The sequence below is a fragment of the Cydia strobilella genome, chromosome 19 (assembly GCF_947568885.1).
Source record: "Cydia strobilella chromosome 19, ilCydStro3.1, whole genome shotgun sequence".
NCBI classification, from domain to species: Eukaryota; Metazoa; Arthropoda; class Insecta; order Lepidoptera; family Tortricidae; genus Cydia; species Cydia strobilella.
This window is the reverse complement of record NC_086059.1, coordinates 825,472-843,802: the sequence shown is the minus strand read 5'-3', so window position 1 is coordinate 843,802 and position 18,331 is coordinate 825,472. Positions and strand designations below refer to the sequence as shown.

Here is an 18,331-nt window from a genome sequence, read left to right as displayed (position 1 = left end):
CTATACTCATACTTTTTTTTTGGGTGCTAGTACTAGTGTAAGATAATCCTCTGTCTGTTTGACATGAGACAGTCCTTTGACAAACTATAAGTGTTAAATTTACTAATTTGTGAAGAGCTCAACGAGGGTGCGGGGTGTTAGGGTCGGCATCAGGCGGGCCATATGCTTGTTTGCCACCGACGTAGTATAGAAAAAAAACCGGCCAAGTGCGAGTCGGACTCGCGCACCGAGGGTTCCGTACATTACATAATTTTAACAATGTATTTTTTATGCGAAACGTGAGTGAAAGGTAAATTGCGGTTTACGATTTATGACGTATTAAAAAAAGTAAAACCGGCCAAGTGCGAGTCGGACTCGCGCACGAAGGGTTTTTGTACCATTACGGAAAAAAACAGCAAAAAAATCACGTTTGTTCAATGGGAGCCCCATTTAAATATTTCAATTATTCTGTTTTTAGTATTTGTTCTTATAGCGGCAACAGAAATACATCATCTGTGAGAATTTCAACTGTCTAGCTATCACGGTTCATGAGAATGATGAGATACAGCCTGGTGGCAGACAGACGGACGGACAGACGGACAGTGGAGTCTTAGTAATAGGGTTCCGTTTTTACCCTTTGGGTACGGAACCCTAAAAAGAGCTCATTCAATTCAAAAAATTGTGACATGTTGTGACAAGGGATGGGGGAGTTAAGGGGCCCACTGACTGTCAGTCCGCCGGACGATATCGGCCGGTCAGTTGTTCGGAACTGACAATTTTTTCTTCTACTTCACTGACAGGCTAATATCGTCCGGCGGACTGATAGTCAGTGCGCCCCTTTACATTCTTTGTGACGTCACTTATACTCCATCTGTGAACGAAAATAGTTGTTAGTTCGTTTATTTACTGTACATTTAAGAATAAAGAAGCTAATTTGTGTAATAATAAATCGATTTATTCTATAATTCCTAATCGGTTATTGTATTTAACATTGTCTTCGGTTACCGCGATAGTTACTCATGAAATATATTGTATTTAATGTTAATTGTTTTGTGTAGGTAAAATATTTAAAAAAACGAAATGCTGTTTTCGTTGGAAATAAAATTGCCAAATATAATGACGTCACATTTGGCGAGTGGGTTGCCAAATTATCTGTAGGCCGAGCACATGATTGACGCGACATTATCTCGCCGCGAGATAGACTACCCGTCTTTTACTAACTGTATGAATTAAAGGGGGACGGGTGGTCTATGTCGCGGCGAGATACTCTCGTACCAATCATGTGCTAGCCCGGCAGATACGGGGTTATTAAAGGGTAGCTTACCCTTATCAAAAATTGCTACATTTTACAAGTGCACCCGGATATAAAAAGTTTATGTACAGTACCGGCCAATAATATATCACCATGTTTTTACGGTATAACTTTTTTTTTAAATATTTCTGAGTGACTTCCACCTCATTGCTTTAGGTAGTCATAGTAGCTAGTTGTATTCCTTTGTACGGGCGATGAGAAATAGTTATTTGTTATACAAGGGTGCAAAGTTGTATTTTACCCGCGAGTGTAGAATTGAAACACGAGCAAGCGAAAGGATTCTATAGGTGAACCACGAGCGAAGCGAGTGGTTCTAAAATATAATCCTGAGCGTAGCGAGTGTTTCAACACACGAGAAGTAAAATACATTTGCGCCCGTGTGTAACACAAAACTTTTCACCTCACTATAGCGAGGAAAGTGCAACATCCACAGGCGTTAGATCATCTTCATCACTGGAATCACTCATTTCTTTACGATATTATAACAGAAAACTCTGGAAGTTGTGTATTTTTACGCGAGTCGGTGAGAAAAGGTTTTAAGTAAAAAAATTGTTGACATTTCTGATGTATGAAATGTCAACGATGCGTTTTGAAATTGCATCGACTCAACTTGTGCGTTCAGAATTATATTTAACATCATTATAAAAAAACAAACGTTTCTTATGGAATTTTAAGGTTTATGACTTAAAATCATTAAATAAAGCTAAATTTGGTATTTTTTATTAGATTCTCAAACCATTTATTTAATGATAATTAATATCGAACGAACCATTATCATGAGCGTTTTACGTTTTGTTATCTGTCAAGCTACTTAAACACGCTCCATCCAAGGTCAAATTACTTTCCCCACTAGTGGATAAAACGCGTTTTTCCCCGCTTGTAATATTGAAGGATAAACGACAACTTTCCGAGCTAGTGAGGGGAAAAATTTGTTGCTTCATAGAGGCTGGTTGTTTCATAGAGGTTTTTTTGTAAATGTATTGTCCACTTTTTTACTAGAGGGTTTTTAGTAATGTGCTGAGTATCCTATTGTAATTCACAGTATTTCATTGCAATATTCATCATATATTTGTACTATAAAATGACTAGTAAAATATGCAATCTACAAACTAATCTATATTGTTTACTCTATACAAGCTCATACAAAAACATTATTGGCCGGTACTGTATATTATGTGTATGTAATGCTTATTTCTTTATCAAAGTAACTTAAGTAACGTAAGGTATCTGACCTTAATTAACTTAAAACAATATCGTTAATTGACAATTTTCTTCAAAATCATTGTGTAATTATATTATTACGGCCGAGTGTCAATACAACTTTAAATACTCCAAAATGTCGCAACTGAATCTGATACAGTTTTTAATTGATAGAAACAAAAAGTGCAATCAACGACGGCAATACAAAAATGTAACATCGTTTAGTCAAACCAAATTCAGCTCTATGCTTAGGTATTAAGGTGTTTATCAAGTACATTGTTATTGTGGTTTTATAGTACTACGAGAATACAAAATTATAAAAGTAGTTGCTCCAAACGATATTAGACTGTATTTCTATGTGTGTAGGTGTTTCGTAGACGCATCAATTATTTGTGTTCTAGTGTACCATCGATATGAATGATAAAAATAGTTGCGTCAATGAAATTAGACTGTAGGAAGGTGTATAGTAGATGCATGAGTGAGATGGGCCTACCGCGAACACCGAAGTTTTTTTTAAATACTACGTCGGTGGCAAACAAGCATACGGCCCGCCTAATGTTAAGCAGTTACATGCGCGTTGCCGACCCTAACACTCCTCTCCCTCGTTGAGCTCTGGCAACCTTACTCACCGGCAGGAACACAACACTATGAGTAGGGTCTAGTGTTAAGGGGCCCACTCACTATCAGTCTGCCGGACGATATCGGCCTGTCAGTTAAAACAAAAATTTGACAGTTCCGAACAACTGACAGGCCGATATCGTCCGGCGGACTGATAGTCAGTGGACGCCTTTATTTGGCTGCGGTTTTCTGTAAGGTGGAGGTACTTCCCCAGTTGGGCTCTGCTCTAGATCTGGAATGACATCCGCTGTCCTGTGCCCTACCACACAAAGTGAAAGGTCATTCACAGTGCCCATACCTCTCTTTTGGACTTAGTTTAAGGACATACCCCTGGGTCCGGACGTAGTTTAAGGACATACCCGGGACCGTAAAGTTCGTAAATTGCGGGCAGCTTTCTCTGTCACTATAATTAATTCAATGGAGTAAAAGAGAAAGACGCCCCGCATGTTGCGAACTTTGGTGTTCGCGGTACTAAAGGTTACATAAACGCACGATGTTCTAGTTCTCACGATACATCACTAGATCTAGTGATGGGATAAATTGTGAATGTATTGGTGATGACGGGTAAGGGCATAGCACATGCGTCCGATTCGCACGTGCGAGCGGGATGTCGCTATAATATGCGCATAGCGTTGTCTCGCTCAAACTTCGGAGCGACGTGCGAATCGAACGCAGTGTGCCATGCCCTTAAGGTGAAAATAGGTTTTAGTTTTGAGAAAGAATCTAGTCTTACTTGGTCTGGTGACTGGTCTATACGATATACATGGTTGGCAGTAAATAAGAACAAAAAAAACTATACTCATCCTTTTCTTTTGGGTGCTAGTACTAGTGTAAGACTAAGATAGTATGATTCTCTCTGTCTATTTTTGAAATGAGACAGTCCTTTGGCAAACTATTTTTATTTTTATTTAAATTGGATATGTTTACTTGCTCTTGCTATGGTATATGTATTAAAAAATTAATCATAAAAGTATAAAAAATATTACACATTTTAACACAAACCTACTTTAATTAAAACTTGTACAGAAGAAATCTAATAAAACATTTAGGTATATTATAAGGTAAAAAAAAATACAAAAAGTTTGACTGTTTCCGCCCGGGATCGAACTGGGGGCCTTGTGCGTGTGAAGCACACGTGATAACCGCTACACTACGGAAACTTGAGGACTGTGGCCGAAATTACAGTACACTTGTCTGTTAGGTTATTTATCGATAAGGGGATCGTTATCTGCAAACAAAGAGGATATAATAAGATCAAAGAGGATATAATAAGATAGAGCGGTACTGTCATAGTAAATTTTGTAACCGCTGTAAATTCACTGCCATCTATGGACATACTTTAAAACTAAAAATGAAGATTTATTAAAATGTATTTAAATATGGGTAAATGTTTTTTTTATTTGTATAATTATTTTTATATAATGTTGACCCATGTTCTTTCACTGATATGCGTTAAAATTATGGGTCTATCGCAAAACAAGAAAAACGAAATTTTGTTATCTAACATCTCTGTCACTCTTGTATATTCGAGCGATAGAGAGGCAGATAGCGAAATTTCGGATTCGCGTTTCCCGGTAGATCCTCTGTAAAGACTTTAAACAAACCGCCTAGGTGCATCAATGTCGTATTTTATTATCTCTGAAAACCTGTCAAAAAACTGTTAAAGGCACAGATGTATAAGTTACTCTATGGTTTACTAAACGGGCTAGTGCTGCACTCTGGTGGCAGAACATTGCAGTAATATCCCCTATTAAATAGTAGGCCGAAACCGCTAGCTGTTACATTTGATATTGTTTTCTATAAACTGAACTTTATGTACCTAATCTTGTAATAATTATGGATTTAGTGTAAAAATGTCAATAACTGTCAAAGTGGAAGATCTACCGGAAGACGCTAATGCTCAGCTACTGCAATTATTCAAAGGTAACACCACCACTCGCTGATTATTTTTTAATTTTGGATACTTTTGGAAAATTAATAATTCCAAAACGTAAAGTTGGACTTGCCGCACAAACTTAGATTTAAAGATTTTAGGCATACCTATCCTTTTTTAGTGGCGCCATCTAGTGATACATATTTTCACCTTCTCTAAACCTCCTTTATTACTGTCTCTGTGACTAACTTTGATAACTTTCGGCTTAAGCTGTAGCCCGCTCCACACTCGTGCGCGAAGCGGCGAACGCGAGTGTGGAGTCGATTTCGCTGATTAGCGAACTAGACTCCACACTCGCGTTCGCAACTTCGCGCCGCGATTCGCGCACGTAGTAACTATTTATTAATCTGTGGCACGAGTGTGGAGTGGGCTTGTGAGTTATAAGCATTGGGTAGGTAAGGTACAGTTGCCATCAGATATATTGGAGCGGCCGAGGCGCTCACAAACATCTGAACACGCCTCTATTTATTTTACTGTATTTAAAATAAATTATTTTACATCATGCATTAAATAAAGCACCAGAAGATTAATAGAGAAACGTAGACAGCAGTTATTTTTGGACACAATTTCTATTTTAAAACCCCTATAAAGAGTAGGTAATTTGATTATGACGTCACATGCTAGTGTTTCATATAAATTCCATAGTAGCAAAATCGTTTTGACAGTTCGAAAAAGAAACTGATTTGACTAGTAGTTAAATATCCTATTGCCAAGGCGCTAGAGTGCATGTTCAGATATTTCCGAGCACCTCGGCCGCTCCGATATATCTGATGGCGATTGTACAAGATAAAGTGGTCCCTGGAGATTGCATATATTAAACTAGCCTTTTAATTTTAGGCAAACCTAACGGGTTCCGTAGATTCGGAGAGGAAGGCGTGGTACTTCCAAAGAGTTATGAAGACCATGCTGATGCCGTCCGAGCCATGGAAGTCAGGCCTGATGATGTGTGGCTGGTCACGTACCCTAGATCTGGTAAATATATTACTTTTCAAACACTACCAGCATGTTTGGCCAGCAATATCTTGCATGAAACATAAATCATTACTTCAATAGGTACTTTTTGTACCAAAGTACCCATACTATAGGTATAATCTGTGTCCATACTAACATGGTAACATGTTTATTTTTACTTCTCGCTAATAGACCTGTACCGCTGGCTATATTTTGACCCCTAGGTTATAAAAATATTAAAGTCAATTCTGTTTTCGCTTATGAATACTTTGTTAAGATGTAAATCTTACATTTTGTTTTGTGTCATATATATAATTTGCTTTTCTAGTAATTTGTTATTTTGTGGTAATTATTTTTTATTTTGAATTATTTTGGAGAAAAAAATATTCGAGAGAAAACATGTAACTGTGTTGCATTTAGGATAGTGTTTTTAGTGTGAAAACATAGTTTGTGTCAATTACGTCCACTGCAATCTGATACTATGTCATAATATTCTAAATGACACAAAAAAAAATTAGAGTTAAAAAAAATTACTTAGGTCGAATTTAATCGTTTAAATAGGTCCATTAAATGATTTTGTGTCTTATTAAGGCATAGCTTCATGAGATATTTGATGATTTTGTTGTAACAGGCTGTCACCGTTACAAAAGAATATTAAAGATATTAGAGTTTACATCTTATTAATTTGAAATGCGGGATAAATAAGATGTATAAATTTGTGTCACTTGCAGCCACTGCATAAACAAATATTACAAAAATATTATTTGCGTTCAAACGAAGCTAGCGGGCTGTCTGAATGGGCAACGGAGGCCGTGCAGGGTGGGGCCGCGGCGTGACCTTGCCGTACGCAACACATGTTTACTTCGTCTGTGCGCCAAATTAACGCAACTTATTCAAAGAAGTTACGCAAACAACACAACAGTCAACAACAAGCAACAAGCAAGCAAAGAATGCGTCGAATTATCTTTTACCTATTTAAAACTCATAGATATTGTACAATGTCACCATTATGCAAAAGAACTGTAAGTACATGTTTGATTTGCGAGCGAGCTGGCAACATTGCGCAGGGAAATCTTAAAAATATCGCGTTTACGTGAACGCCACATACATTTGTGACAGTGATAGGGAAAAGGTAGCACTAAAGTAAAATTTGGTTATTAATACCGTGACTTTCTTTCATTCTTTGATAAAAAAAAATGCTATTTATGCAACAAGTGCGGAAATCATCTTTACGCACGTGTATCATACAATGTTTTACTATGCATTGTGCGAGTAAATAAAAAAACATATCATGGCAAATAAGTTTAATTATTAAAAGGAGTGTTTTAAATCGACACGAGTTGCGAATTACCTATTCGCACGTGTATCGTACGTTTTACAGTACATATGGCCCTTTAAACTTTCGACATATGCACGGTAAGTGCTCTTTTCCGCACTAGTGCGAGAAAGTAGCACCATATGTTCTGTAAAAAAAAATTGAAAACAAAAAGCACTAGTGCGGAAAAGCAGTACTTTCCGCACGATATGGCTCCGTAGGAAACGCACTTTTCGAGCACATGCATTGTAAAAAAATATATAGGACTGTATCTCCTAAACCATGCGTCGTAGCGCAAAAATAATAAAATTTTCGTTCCCCTTTATGTAACCCAAAAGTAATACATGAAAAATACAATGAAAAAAAAGAAACAAAATCTTTATAGGGCTGTATTAGCTGTATCTCCTATATCGTGTATCGTAGCGCAAAAATAATCAAATTTTCGCTCCCCTTTAAGAAGCCCCTAATTAAGATTTAAAAACGCAAAAAAGAAAAAAAGAGGAAAAAATCTTTATAGGGCTGTATCTCCTAAACCGTGCGTCGTAGCGCAAAAATAAACGTTTCGGTCCCGTTTATGTAACCATTAATTTATATTTAAAAAAAAACGCAATAAAAAAAACAAAAAAAAAACTTTATAGGGCTGTATCTCCTAAACCGTCGTAGCGCAAAAATAATCAAATTTTCGTTCCCCTTTATGGAACCCCAAACTAATATACAAAAAACACAATGAAAAAAAAAAGACAAAAAAAATCTTTATAGGGCTGCATCTTCTAAATCGTGCATTGTAGCGCAAAAATAATCAATTTTTCGTTCCCCTTTAAGAAACCCTTAATTAATACTTAAAAAAAAAAACAAAACAAAACAGGAAAAATCTTTATAGAGCTATATCTCCTAAACCGTGCGTGGTAGCGCACAAATAACAAAATTTTCGTTCCCCTATACGGAACCCCAAAGTAATATACAAAAAACACAATGAAAAAAAAAACAACAAAAAAATCTTTATAGGGCTGCATCTCCTAAACCGTGCATCGTAGCACAAAAATAATCAAATTTTCGTTCCCCTTAAGAAACCCTTAATTAAAACTTAAAAAAAAACCAGGAAAAAAACTTTATAGAGCTATTATAGCTATATATATAGATATAATATCTCCTAAGCGTGCGTGGTGGCGCAAAAATAATAAAAGTTTCCTTTCTCTTTATGCAACCCATAATTTATATTTAAAAAAAAACGCTATTTAAAAAAAAAACCATTATAGGGCTGTATCTCTTAAACCATGCGTCGTAGCGCAAAAATAATAAAAATTTCGTTCCCCTTTATGAAGCCCCAAAGTAATATACTAAAAACACAATGAAAAAAAAAGAAAAAAAATAACAAAAAAACTTTATAGGGCTGTATCTCCTACACCGTGCATCGATCGTAGCGCAAAAATAATTTAAAAAACCCCTTTAAGAAACCCCTAATTAAGATTGAAAAACGCAAAAAAGAAAAAGAGAAAAAAATCATTTTAGGGCTGTATCTCCTAAACCGTGCGTCGTAGCGCAAAAATAATAAAATTTTCGTTCCCTATTATGAAACCCCAAAGTAATAACAAAAAACGCAATGACAAAAAAAGAAAAAAAAACAACAAAAAAAACTTTAGGGATGTATCTCCTAAACCGTGCATGGTAGCGAAAAATAATCAAATTTTCGTTCCCCTTAAGAAGCCCTTAATTAAGATTTAAAAACGTAAAAAAGAAAAAGAAAAAAATCTATATAGGGCTGTATCTCCTAAACCGTGCGTCGTAGCGCAAAAATAATGAACTTTTCGGTCCCCTTTATGTAACCATTAATTTATACAAAAAAAACGCAAAAAAAAAAGAGTTTTTTTATAGGGCTTGATCTCCTTAACCATGCGTCGTAGCGCAAAAATAATTAAATTTTCGTTCCCCTTTATGAAACCCCAAAGTAATATACAAAAAACACAATGTAAAAAAGGAAAAAGGAAAAAAAAATAAAAAAACTTTATAGGGCTGTATCTCCTAAACCATGCGTCGTAGCGCAAAAATAATCAAATTTTCTTTCCTCTTTATTCAACCCTTAATTTATATTTAAAAGAAAAACGCTTTCACTAAACTGCTGTAACTCGGAAACTTAGAATCCACAAAGGGGACTTTACTAAATTATGACACATATTAAAGCCTGACCAGTAATATATGATCATTGTCAAGAGGGCGCTGTTCATTCTCATGTATAGGGTGACAGTTCAGTATAGTATGAAAAAATATTGTATTTAATGAACATCATCATCAATGTAATTAATGTTGCTTGCCACGCTTAAACATAACAAAAACCACAATAAATTGCGTCTTAAAATAAACTTAAAAAGTCTACTAAAAATTGAAACAAAAGTAATTTTTAAGTCGCTGATGTGACATTCTCAATCAAAAGGTACCACTTTGTCGTTTACCATAAAGACGAAATTTGATTATATCTTTATACAAATAACCTGTCAGAGAAAGTGGTACCTTTTGATTAGGAACGTCACAAATGTTGGTCAGTATGAGGAGTGCAGCCTACAGTTTATTTTTAATTATATTTATATACCTACTACGGTAAGATTGATAAGACAATGTAATTATGCCTCCGAATGAAATAAATACACTGTATCGCAAAACTAAGTGGCGAGACAGCTCATAATGCCATCTCTTGGTTGGTCTTAACAAGGGTAAAGGAGATAGATAGTATTAAGAACTCAGTCGCCAGCTGATATTGCGGCAAGTATAATAAGCACCCCACCCGCGTAGGTACCCTTCCCCGCGCACGCCCTTCTTGCTCAATTGAGTTTTATTTTGCCAGATAGTAAAAAAACCGTGGATCAAAATGACCCAAATTATGAATGATGTCTCAATGTGGTATTATAATATTGTAGACGTAAACTTAATAATATGAATTTTTTTTTGTGGCAGATACAGGGTGTTAATTAGAAAAAAAATTTTTTTTAATAAAAGCGGTGGATGAATTTGACACAGATTTGTTTGAATAACATATAATAATGTTCTGTAAAGTACAACACTTCACTTACCGACTCTAATATTTTTTTAGGCGTTTTAGGATCAATATTAGGTATTTATTAAATGCCATTATAGCCGTGGATGAAAATGACACAAAATGCGTGTGTACGTCGGAAGCCACTTTGCCTTTACAGGGAAACAAAGAATTTCGTCTCTAATATTTTTTTTACAGAATGCTGATTGAAAAAAGAAATACCTAAATTTCTACCTAAGCAAATACCTAGGATGACACAAAATATTATTTTTAGGTTTAGTATATGGTCTGGAAACTATATATAAAAAATAAGCAACATTAATATTCTTATAAGCTCAGAAGTTATTGGTACAGGTCTATAATTTTAGCAAGACAACATATATAAATAATGATTTAAAGTTTTATTCGTTACTTTTTGTACCCATACTTATATATATGGACGGTATAGAAAGGACGACAATTAATCTCTTATGGCAGAACTATAAAGGCTGGCGTCCACTAGACTCGCCGAGGCGAATCGAATCGAATCGCAATAATTCGCAATATTTTCTAATGCAACTGCGTCCATTGATGGGCGCGCCGCGGCTCTTCGTCAATGGACGCAATTGCATTAGAAAATATAGGAGGCGAATTATTGTGATTCGATTCGATTCGCCTCGGCGATTCTAGTGGACGCCAGCCTTAAAAATGACCAGCTTTCAGCTGTAAATAATAGTTCCTAATCTCTCCAGTGGCGCTAGTTAGGCTCTGGGACATGAGTATAACATGAACCATATAAGGCAACAAATAACCCTACCAAATTACGTAATCGTCCACAACGTGTCCCGTCCCGAACTATGCTGTCCCGCACACTCCGCTGGCTCCACAGAAAACCAGCGCCGTTGACCCTGCTAGTCGTGCCAGCTGCATTGCTGAGTGGAGACCATTTCGGCTTCACATCTCTATTTCTACTGTTTCGTTTATCTTTGTCTTGTCTTGCTATATATGTGTTGTATTGATGTGTTGTCTGAATAAATGATTTCTATTCTATTCTATTCTATTCTAATAGGTTGTTTCTGGTAGTATTTCGGTGTATGGTGGCGCCGCCTAATTACTGTTTTTTGATGGACACTTTTCATACATAGAGATTTGGCTCCTTTATATAGTCTCCATGATTATATGTTTATTTTTACTTCTCGCAAATTTTAGCAAGATGGATTCTGCCAATGTCGAGAAATAGAATTTTTACTTGTGAAAAGGGAATTCATTAGCTTTAAGACAAAAAAGTGGCAAACCAAATTGTCAGCTTTTTTTGTGAATAAAAAAAAATTAACAACCGTTTTGTGCCGTTTGGTTACTGTTTTGTAGACACTGACAAAATTGGCTTGCAATATTCCCATTCCCATAAAGTAATGCATGCCAATGATTCCTACCAATGTATGAATGCATAATCGATGCAATTTTACATTCCGATTTCACTATAGCCATGGGAACGCTGCCTTCGGCGAATGCTACAGCGTACCGCGGGAAATAACATATTTAATCCAGATTTAGGCGGGTTTTAGTGTCACGCGGACCGTCCGTGCGGATTGCTTGCGAAAAGATATTGACTCACACACTGATTTAATCAAAACTCACCTAGTAAATCTTATTATATTAATACATAGTACATACCTTCCTTGCAGGCACAACGATGACCTGCGAGATATTGTGGCTGATGATGAATAATCTAGATTACGAAAAGGCAGCAAAAACACATATGTTTCACCGACGTCATTTTCTGGAGTAAGTCCAATATATGTCCTATCCAATGAAGGGTCGCTTATTATAGAATAATGGATGCAAGGCTGCCTTTCCATTGTGGCGGAGACGGGAGATGTGGATTTTTGACTACTAGTCAAATCAGTTTCCTTTTTTGAACTGTCAAAACGATTTTGCTATGGAATTTATATGAAACACTAGCATGTGACGTCACAATCAAATTACCTACTCTTTATAGTTTTATGCGTATTTTAAAAAAGAAATTGTGTCTAAAAATAACTGCTGTCCACGTTTCTCTATTAATCTTCTGGTGCTTTATTTCATGCATGGTGTAAAATAATTTATTTTAAATATGTACAGTCAAATACCGTTCCAGATTTTTCACATTTCTCCACGAGCAAACTCAAGACTTGGACACATATCCATCTCTCCACGACTTCCCCGTAGGCTACCGTCTCGCTGCCTCTTCACCCTCCCCCCGATTAGTCGTCACCCACCTCCCCTTATCTCTCCTTCCACCCAAGGTCCTGGATGTGGCGAGGGTGGTGTTCGTGGCCAGGGACCCGAGGGATGTGGCTGTGTCCTGGTATCATTTGCTCAGGATGTACAGGTGTTTTGATTTCGTGGGGGATTTTAAGGAATTCTGGAAGCTTTTTATGGAAGATTCGAGTGAGTTGATGCTTGGATTGTTTTATCAATTAAATTAAGCGAAAAAGTGCCTAAATAAAAAGGGTTATATAATCGAAATTAAACTATCGTGAGACATATTTCAAAACTAAAAAATAATAAACTACAAATACACTAAAAATAATAGACAAAAAACTAAAAACAATAGACTAAAAATAATAGTGAGTGAAACCGTACTGATCTAAATATTTTGAAGAATTATATATGTATAGGAAAAAGCGATTTTCTCCTAACCGTTACACACATATATATATTTATATATATATATGTGTGGCAAGTGGCAAGGAAAAAGGCGGCTGAAATTTATAGGCGTGAATAAAAACGGGACCCTATTACTAAGACTCCTCTGTCCGTCTGTCTGTCACCACTCATCAGACTGTATCTCATCAACCGTGATAGCTAGACGTTGAAATTTTTACAGATGAGATTTCAACAGAAATACATCATCTGTGAAAATTTCAACTGTCTAGCTATCACGGTTGATGAGATACAGCCTGGTAACAGACAGACGGACAGAGGAGTCTTAGTAATAGGGTCCCGTTTTTACCCTTTGGGTACGGAACCCTCGATGGACGAGTCCGAGTCGCACTTGGCCGGTTTTAGAGACGTAACACAACTAGCACATGTCTGTCTATTTCGTTACGATTTCGTAACAGATAAATAACTAAATAATTATCTATTATTCTATTTCTAGTTTTGTTCACACCATTCTTCCCGAGATTAAAGGAGACTTGGGCGCTTCGCAACCATTCGAAAATGCTGTTTTTGTTTTATGAAGATATGATAAAGGTAATGATAGAAAACGACGTACGGCCTAGACAAGGTGACAATCGATATCGCATCGACAACGAAACGCTTTGTGTCTCTCTATCACTCTTCCATATTAGTGCGACAGTGACAGTTGCGTTTCGATCGCTACGGAGCGTTAGCGAGTGCCCCCGGCGCCATCCAAGGGGGGGCGCCAAAATGGGCAAAAGGCAGCAGCAGGGAAACTTTTGTCAGTCGTCAGAGGGCGCAAATTTGGTGACTGCCCGGGGCGCCATATCATCTAGCTACGCCCCTGGTGGGGTCGGCACAATCACAAATCACTAATCACACCCACTACTCTAGCAAACCCACTTTATGAGCAGAAAAGGCGCGAAATTCAAATTTTGTATGGAAGACCAACCTACATTATTTCAATGATTTTTATAGGTGTAAACTGGCAACATTGACGCGATTGACATTTGTTTGACCAATGAAGTGGTTTTATAACCGATATTACCCGTTAAGAGCTCTAAAACTGCAATTTTATAAAATGAGACAGTTAACAGTTAAGTATTGAATAACATCAAAGAAAAAGAATTTTTTTTACCTCTCTTTCTTAGGACATACCCAGGACCTTAAAGAAGATTTCATCCTTCTGCGGCAAGCAGTACTCTCAAGAGCAGCTCCTGACACTCGCTGATCATCTGTCCATAGACAACTTCAGGCAGAACCAGTCGGTGCAGTCTGTGCTGGAAACCATTCCAGGGATGAAGAATGAGGGTGGAGAGGGATTCATTAGAAAAGGTAGAGTTAGAACAAGCCAAGTTGTCACTGTTGGCAGCGATTTTGATAGCCCAAGACCGTGCAAGTGTTATTAAACGTCAAACTTTTATGAAATTATGACGTTTAAATACCACTTGCACTGTGTGGGCTATCAAAATCGCTGCCAACTTAGCTTAGTATGACTTTTTTCTAATTTCAATTATATACTCAGGTGTATGCTAGGCTTGTTAATAAATTGTAATAAACAAAATAAAATCGTATATTCGTTTTAAAACCTTGTTAAAAGTTCCCCATTTCTTTTTAAAGGTAAATCGGGCGGTTGGCGAGACTATTTCGACGAAGAAATGCGGCTGCAAGCTGAAATTTGGTTCCAGCGCAGTCTAGCGGGCACAGACATAACTTTCGCGTCCTAATATATTTTATTTTATAACCACTTATCGATCTTATATTATTGCAATAAGACTATATTGTGAACAAAAAAATATCCTGATAATATTATTTTAATGTATTTTTATTTGTATTCATTTGATTTGGTTGTTTAATGTTTTGCGTGGAATGGAACGCAAACAGACAAGAAGTGTATTTTTCTTCTCAAAAGGTTATAAAAATTAAAAAAATGCATTAGCATTTTAAGTATACTCATGAAATAAAACCGAACCAATATTATTTATTTGAACCGAAGTCAATTTTATTTTAAGTATAGTTTGTCAAAGGACTGTCTCATTTCAAACATAGAAAGAGAGAATCATACTATCTTTGTCTTTCACTAGTACTAGCACCCAAAAGAAAAGGATAAGTATAGTTTTTTTGTTCTTATTTACTGACAATTTGTTTTGACCAATTATAGTAAAATATATGACGGCGCTTAGCAGTAGCGCCATCTACCCAAATAAGATCGAAGTTACTCCGATTACGTAGTGAATTCGCTAGCTGATTGTTCTATCGATTGTAGTGAGGTAACGGCGCCCAACGTGGCGCCATCTATTTGATCAAGAGCGAACTTGCTCGCCTGCTGTAGTAGGTTCGCTCTAGCGAAGCGTCGTATCGATGGTAGCCGCGCGACCGTTATGACGTAACGCTGATCAAGTTGAATAATAAGAAAAACAACGGTCGCACGGGCACCACGTCCTCGACGAATCGCTAATAGTTGCATTATACGTCCTAATTTAGTTAAGTTCTTGCCTGGATTGATAACGAGTGTGAATTTAGTGGATATATGTTGATTTATTGTTAAGTTATTGCCTAAATTGATAACGAGTGTGAATTTAGTAAATATTTGTGGCGTCCCACATGAAAAGGGTACCTTTAGCCATGGGGCGTCACATTTGGTGATTTATTGGTTGTTACCCTGTAAATTAAAGTGCTAGTTGATCACATAGTGTTTTAATCAAGCTCATCGCCCAAACACCCACGATGTCTAACCAAGATAAGGCCATTCCTGCACCTACATCAGAAGTGGGATACACTGGGCAGGAAAATGAGCAAAAAGAGGCGCAAACTGAGGAATCATCTGCCTCAAAGCTATTGAGGAATATGGAAGCATTATTATCGCGCGTGCTTGCGACGCCGCAAATTGTGAGTAATACAAATACATCGATTAAACTCTTGGAATTTAATCCTGATGATTCGGATGCGGACATAGATGGTTGGTGTAACGTATCGGAATTAATTATTAAAAGCAAGCGGCTTGAAGGTGTTGATTTGCTTGTCGCTCTTACAAGGGCGTTAAAGGGGCGTGCATCCACATGTCTTACTAAGCTAAACCTCAATGAATTGACATGGGATATTGTGAAGCAAACGTTGATCGCCAGATTCTCTAAACCAAAATTATATCAAGATCATTTTGATGATATATTGCGTTTTGAAATTGGTGCCAAAGAAACGGCATCTGAAGCAGCTATGCGTTTGTGGAATTTGATTGACCGCATCCCCAAATTAGAAATGCTTGAAGAAATAATAACTGGCTTCGTGATTTCGTTGTTATGCCAAAAAGATAGCCTCATACGTCGTGAATTAAATGCTCATACGATCACAACCAGAGCCCAACTTTTTAGAATACTCGGTGGAATATCTCTAAAGCGACGACATGAAGGAACCGATAAGCTGGAACCAGAAATAAAACGCCCTCGCACTGCCAATGATAAATTTACTGGTAAATGTCATTATTGTGGCCTAGCAGGGCATCGACAAGCTGATTGTAGGAAACGACGACAAGAAGACTCCGCGCCTGGAACATCTAAGTCACAGGATTCTGTGAAATCGACGCGTCAAGTTGACAAAGCACCTGCTGTATCCTGTTACTCATGCGGCAAACCTGGGCACTTGGCTCCTGCGTGTCCAGACAGAAGCAGCAGTAAAGCGGCCGTGGTCAAAACTGTCAACCTGTGTGAGCATCGATCCTCGAGGGGAACCTTGGATACATCTTCCGGTGAGCGTGTCTCCTTTTTATTTGATAGCGGGTCAGCTTGTTGTCTTGTAAGAGAAAGCTATTGTAAGTTTTTCCCGGGTACTGCGTGCGATGATTTAGTATATCTTAGCGGTATAGGAGAAGATGAAGTAAGATGTATGTCTCAGATCCTCAGTAAGGTTGTAATTGGTAAAGTTGCTGCGACGCTGTTATTTCATGTTGTGCCTGATAACGTTTTATCAATGCCGGTTATAATTGGTAGGGATATTTTAAAGCAAGGAATTAGCGTTTATGTAGACGATGATATATTAATATTTAACTACAAAAAAAGGGCAAATTTATGCGATCTATCTACCAAAAAGGCAATTACAGATGTCGATACTGATTTACAAGGGGAAGATAAAGATGCTCTTCTAAAAGTGCTCAATAAATATGCTGAACATTTTACTGATGGTGTACCTAATAATCGTGTCACAACGGGAGAACTCAAAATAGACTTAATTGACGAGAGCAAAATTGTAAAACGGCGTCCTTATAGATTAGCACCAATTGAAAAGCAAATAGTTCGGGAAAAGGTTGAGCAGCTTTTAGAATCTGGGGTGATTAGGGAAAGCACTTCACCTTTTGCCAGCCCAATACTACTAGTAAAGAAAAAGGACGATTCAGATAGGCTTTGTGTAGATTATCGCGGGCTCAATGCCAACACACGTCCAGAACATTACCCGCTGCCTCGTATTGAGGAACAAATTGACCATCTGTCAGGTTCCAAGTATTTCTCATCCTTGGACATGGCATCAGGATTCCACCAAATTCCAATTCATCCTGAATCTATAGAAAAAACGGCCTTCGTAACATCTGAGGGCCAATATGAATACCTTGCCATGCCGTTTGGTTTGCGCAATGCACCTTCTGTGTTTCAGAGGTGTATTACGAAGGCATTACAACACCTTAAGGACAGACCTCTGATATACATGGACGACGTTCTGTGTCACTCAACTTCTGTAACCGAGGGATTACAGCGCCTTGACGATGTTTTAGCAGCACTCTCTCAGGCTGGGTTTTCGTTCAACTTGCGAAAATGTCACTTTATGAAACAAAACGTTAATTACCTAGGTTATTCTATTCAATCTGGCAAGGTCAGACCGAACGCACGAAAAATCCAAGCTCTGATAGACTCCCCCCAACCCAAAACGGCAACACAGGTGAGACAGTTCCTGGGGCTTGCCTCTTACTTCCGCAAATTCATTCCAAACTTCTCTCATTTGGCCGGTCCACTGTACCCTTTGACAAAATTGAAAGGACCTATTCAATGGACCTCACAACACGAAAAGATTCGTGATTCGATTGTTAGTATTTTAACATCTGAGCCAGTTTTGACAATTTTCAATCCTGATTTGCCTGTGGAACTCCACACTGATGCGAGTTCTGAGGGTTATGGCGCGATCCTTATTCAAAGGAAAGATAATTTACCTCACGTCGTAGAGTATTTCAGCAGACGTACGTCAGAAGTTGAATCGCGGTATCATTCGTACGAGTTAGAAACTCTTGCAGTAGTACGCGCAGTAGAACACTTCCGCCATTACCTTTATGGTCGCCGGTTTCAGGTATATACTGACTGCAATTCCCTTAAAGCG

The 18,331-nt window shown here is 37.5% G+C and overlaps 1 protein-coding gene and 1 non-coding gene across 2 annotated transcripts; one reads left to right on the top strand and one right to left on the bottom strand.

Moving 5' to 3' along the window:
- Positions 1-4,196: 4,196 nt before the first annotated feature.
- On the bottom strand, positions 4,197-4,269 carry Trnav-cac (transfer RNA valine (anticodon CAC)). Its single transcript has one exon. It is a non-coding gene; the product is annotated as a tRNA-Val (tRNA).
- A 1,602-nt stretch (positions 4,270-5,871) lies between these two features.
- Positions 5,872-14,703, top strand: LOC134750321 (sulfotransferase 1C3-like). Its single transcript, XM_063685485.1, has 6 exons — positions 5,872-6,014; positions 11,998-12,097; positions 12,450-12,742; positions 13,455-13,549; positions 14,128-14,311; positions 14,597-14,703. Exons 1-6 carry the CDS (start codon positions 5,966-5,968, stop codon positions 14,701-14,703), a joined length of 828 nt encoding a protein of 275 aa, XP_063541555.1. The 5' UTR covers positions 5,872-5,965.
- Positions 14,704-18,331: the final 3,628 nt, after the last annotated feature.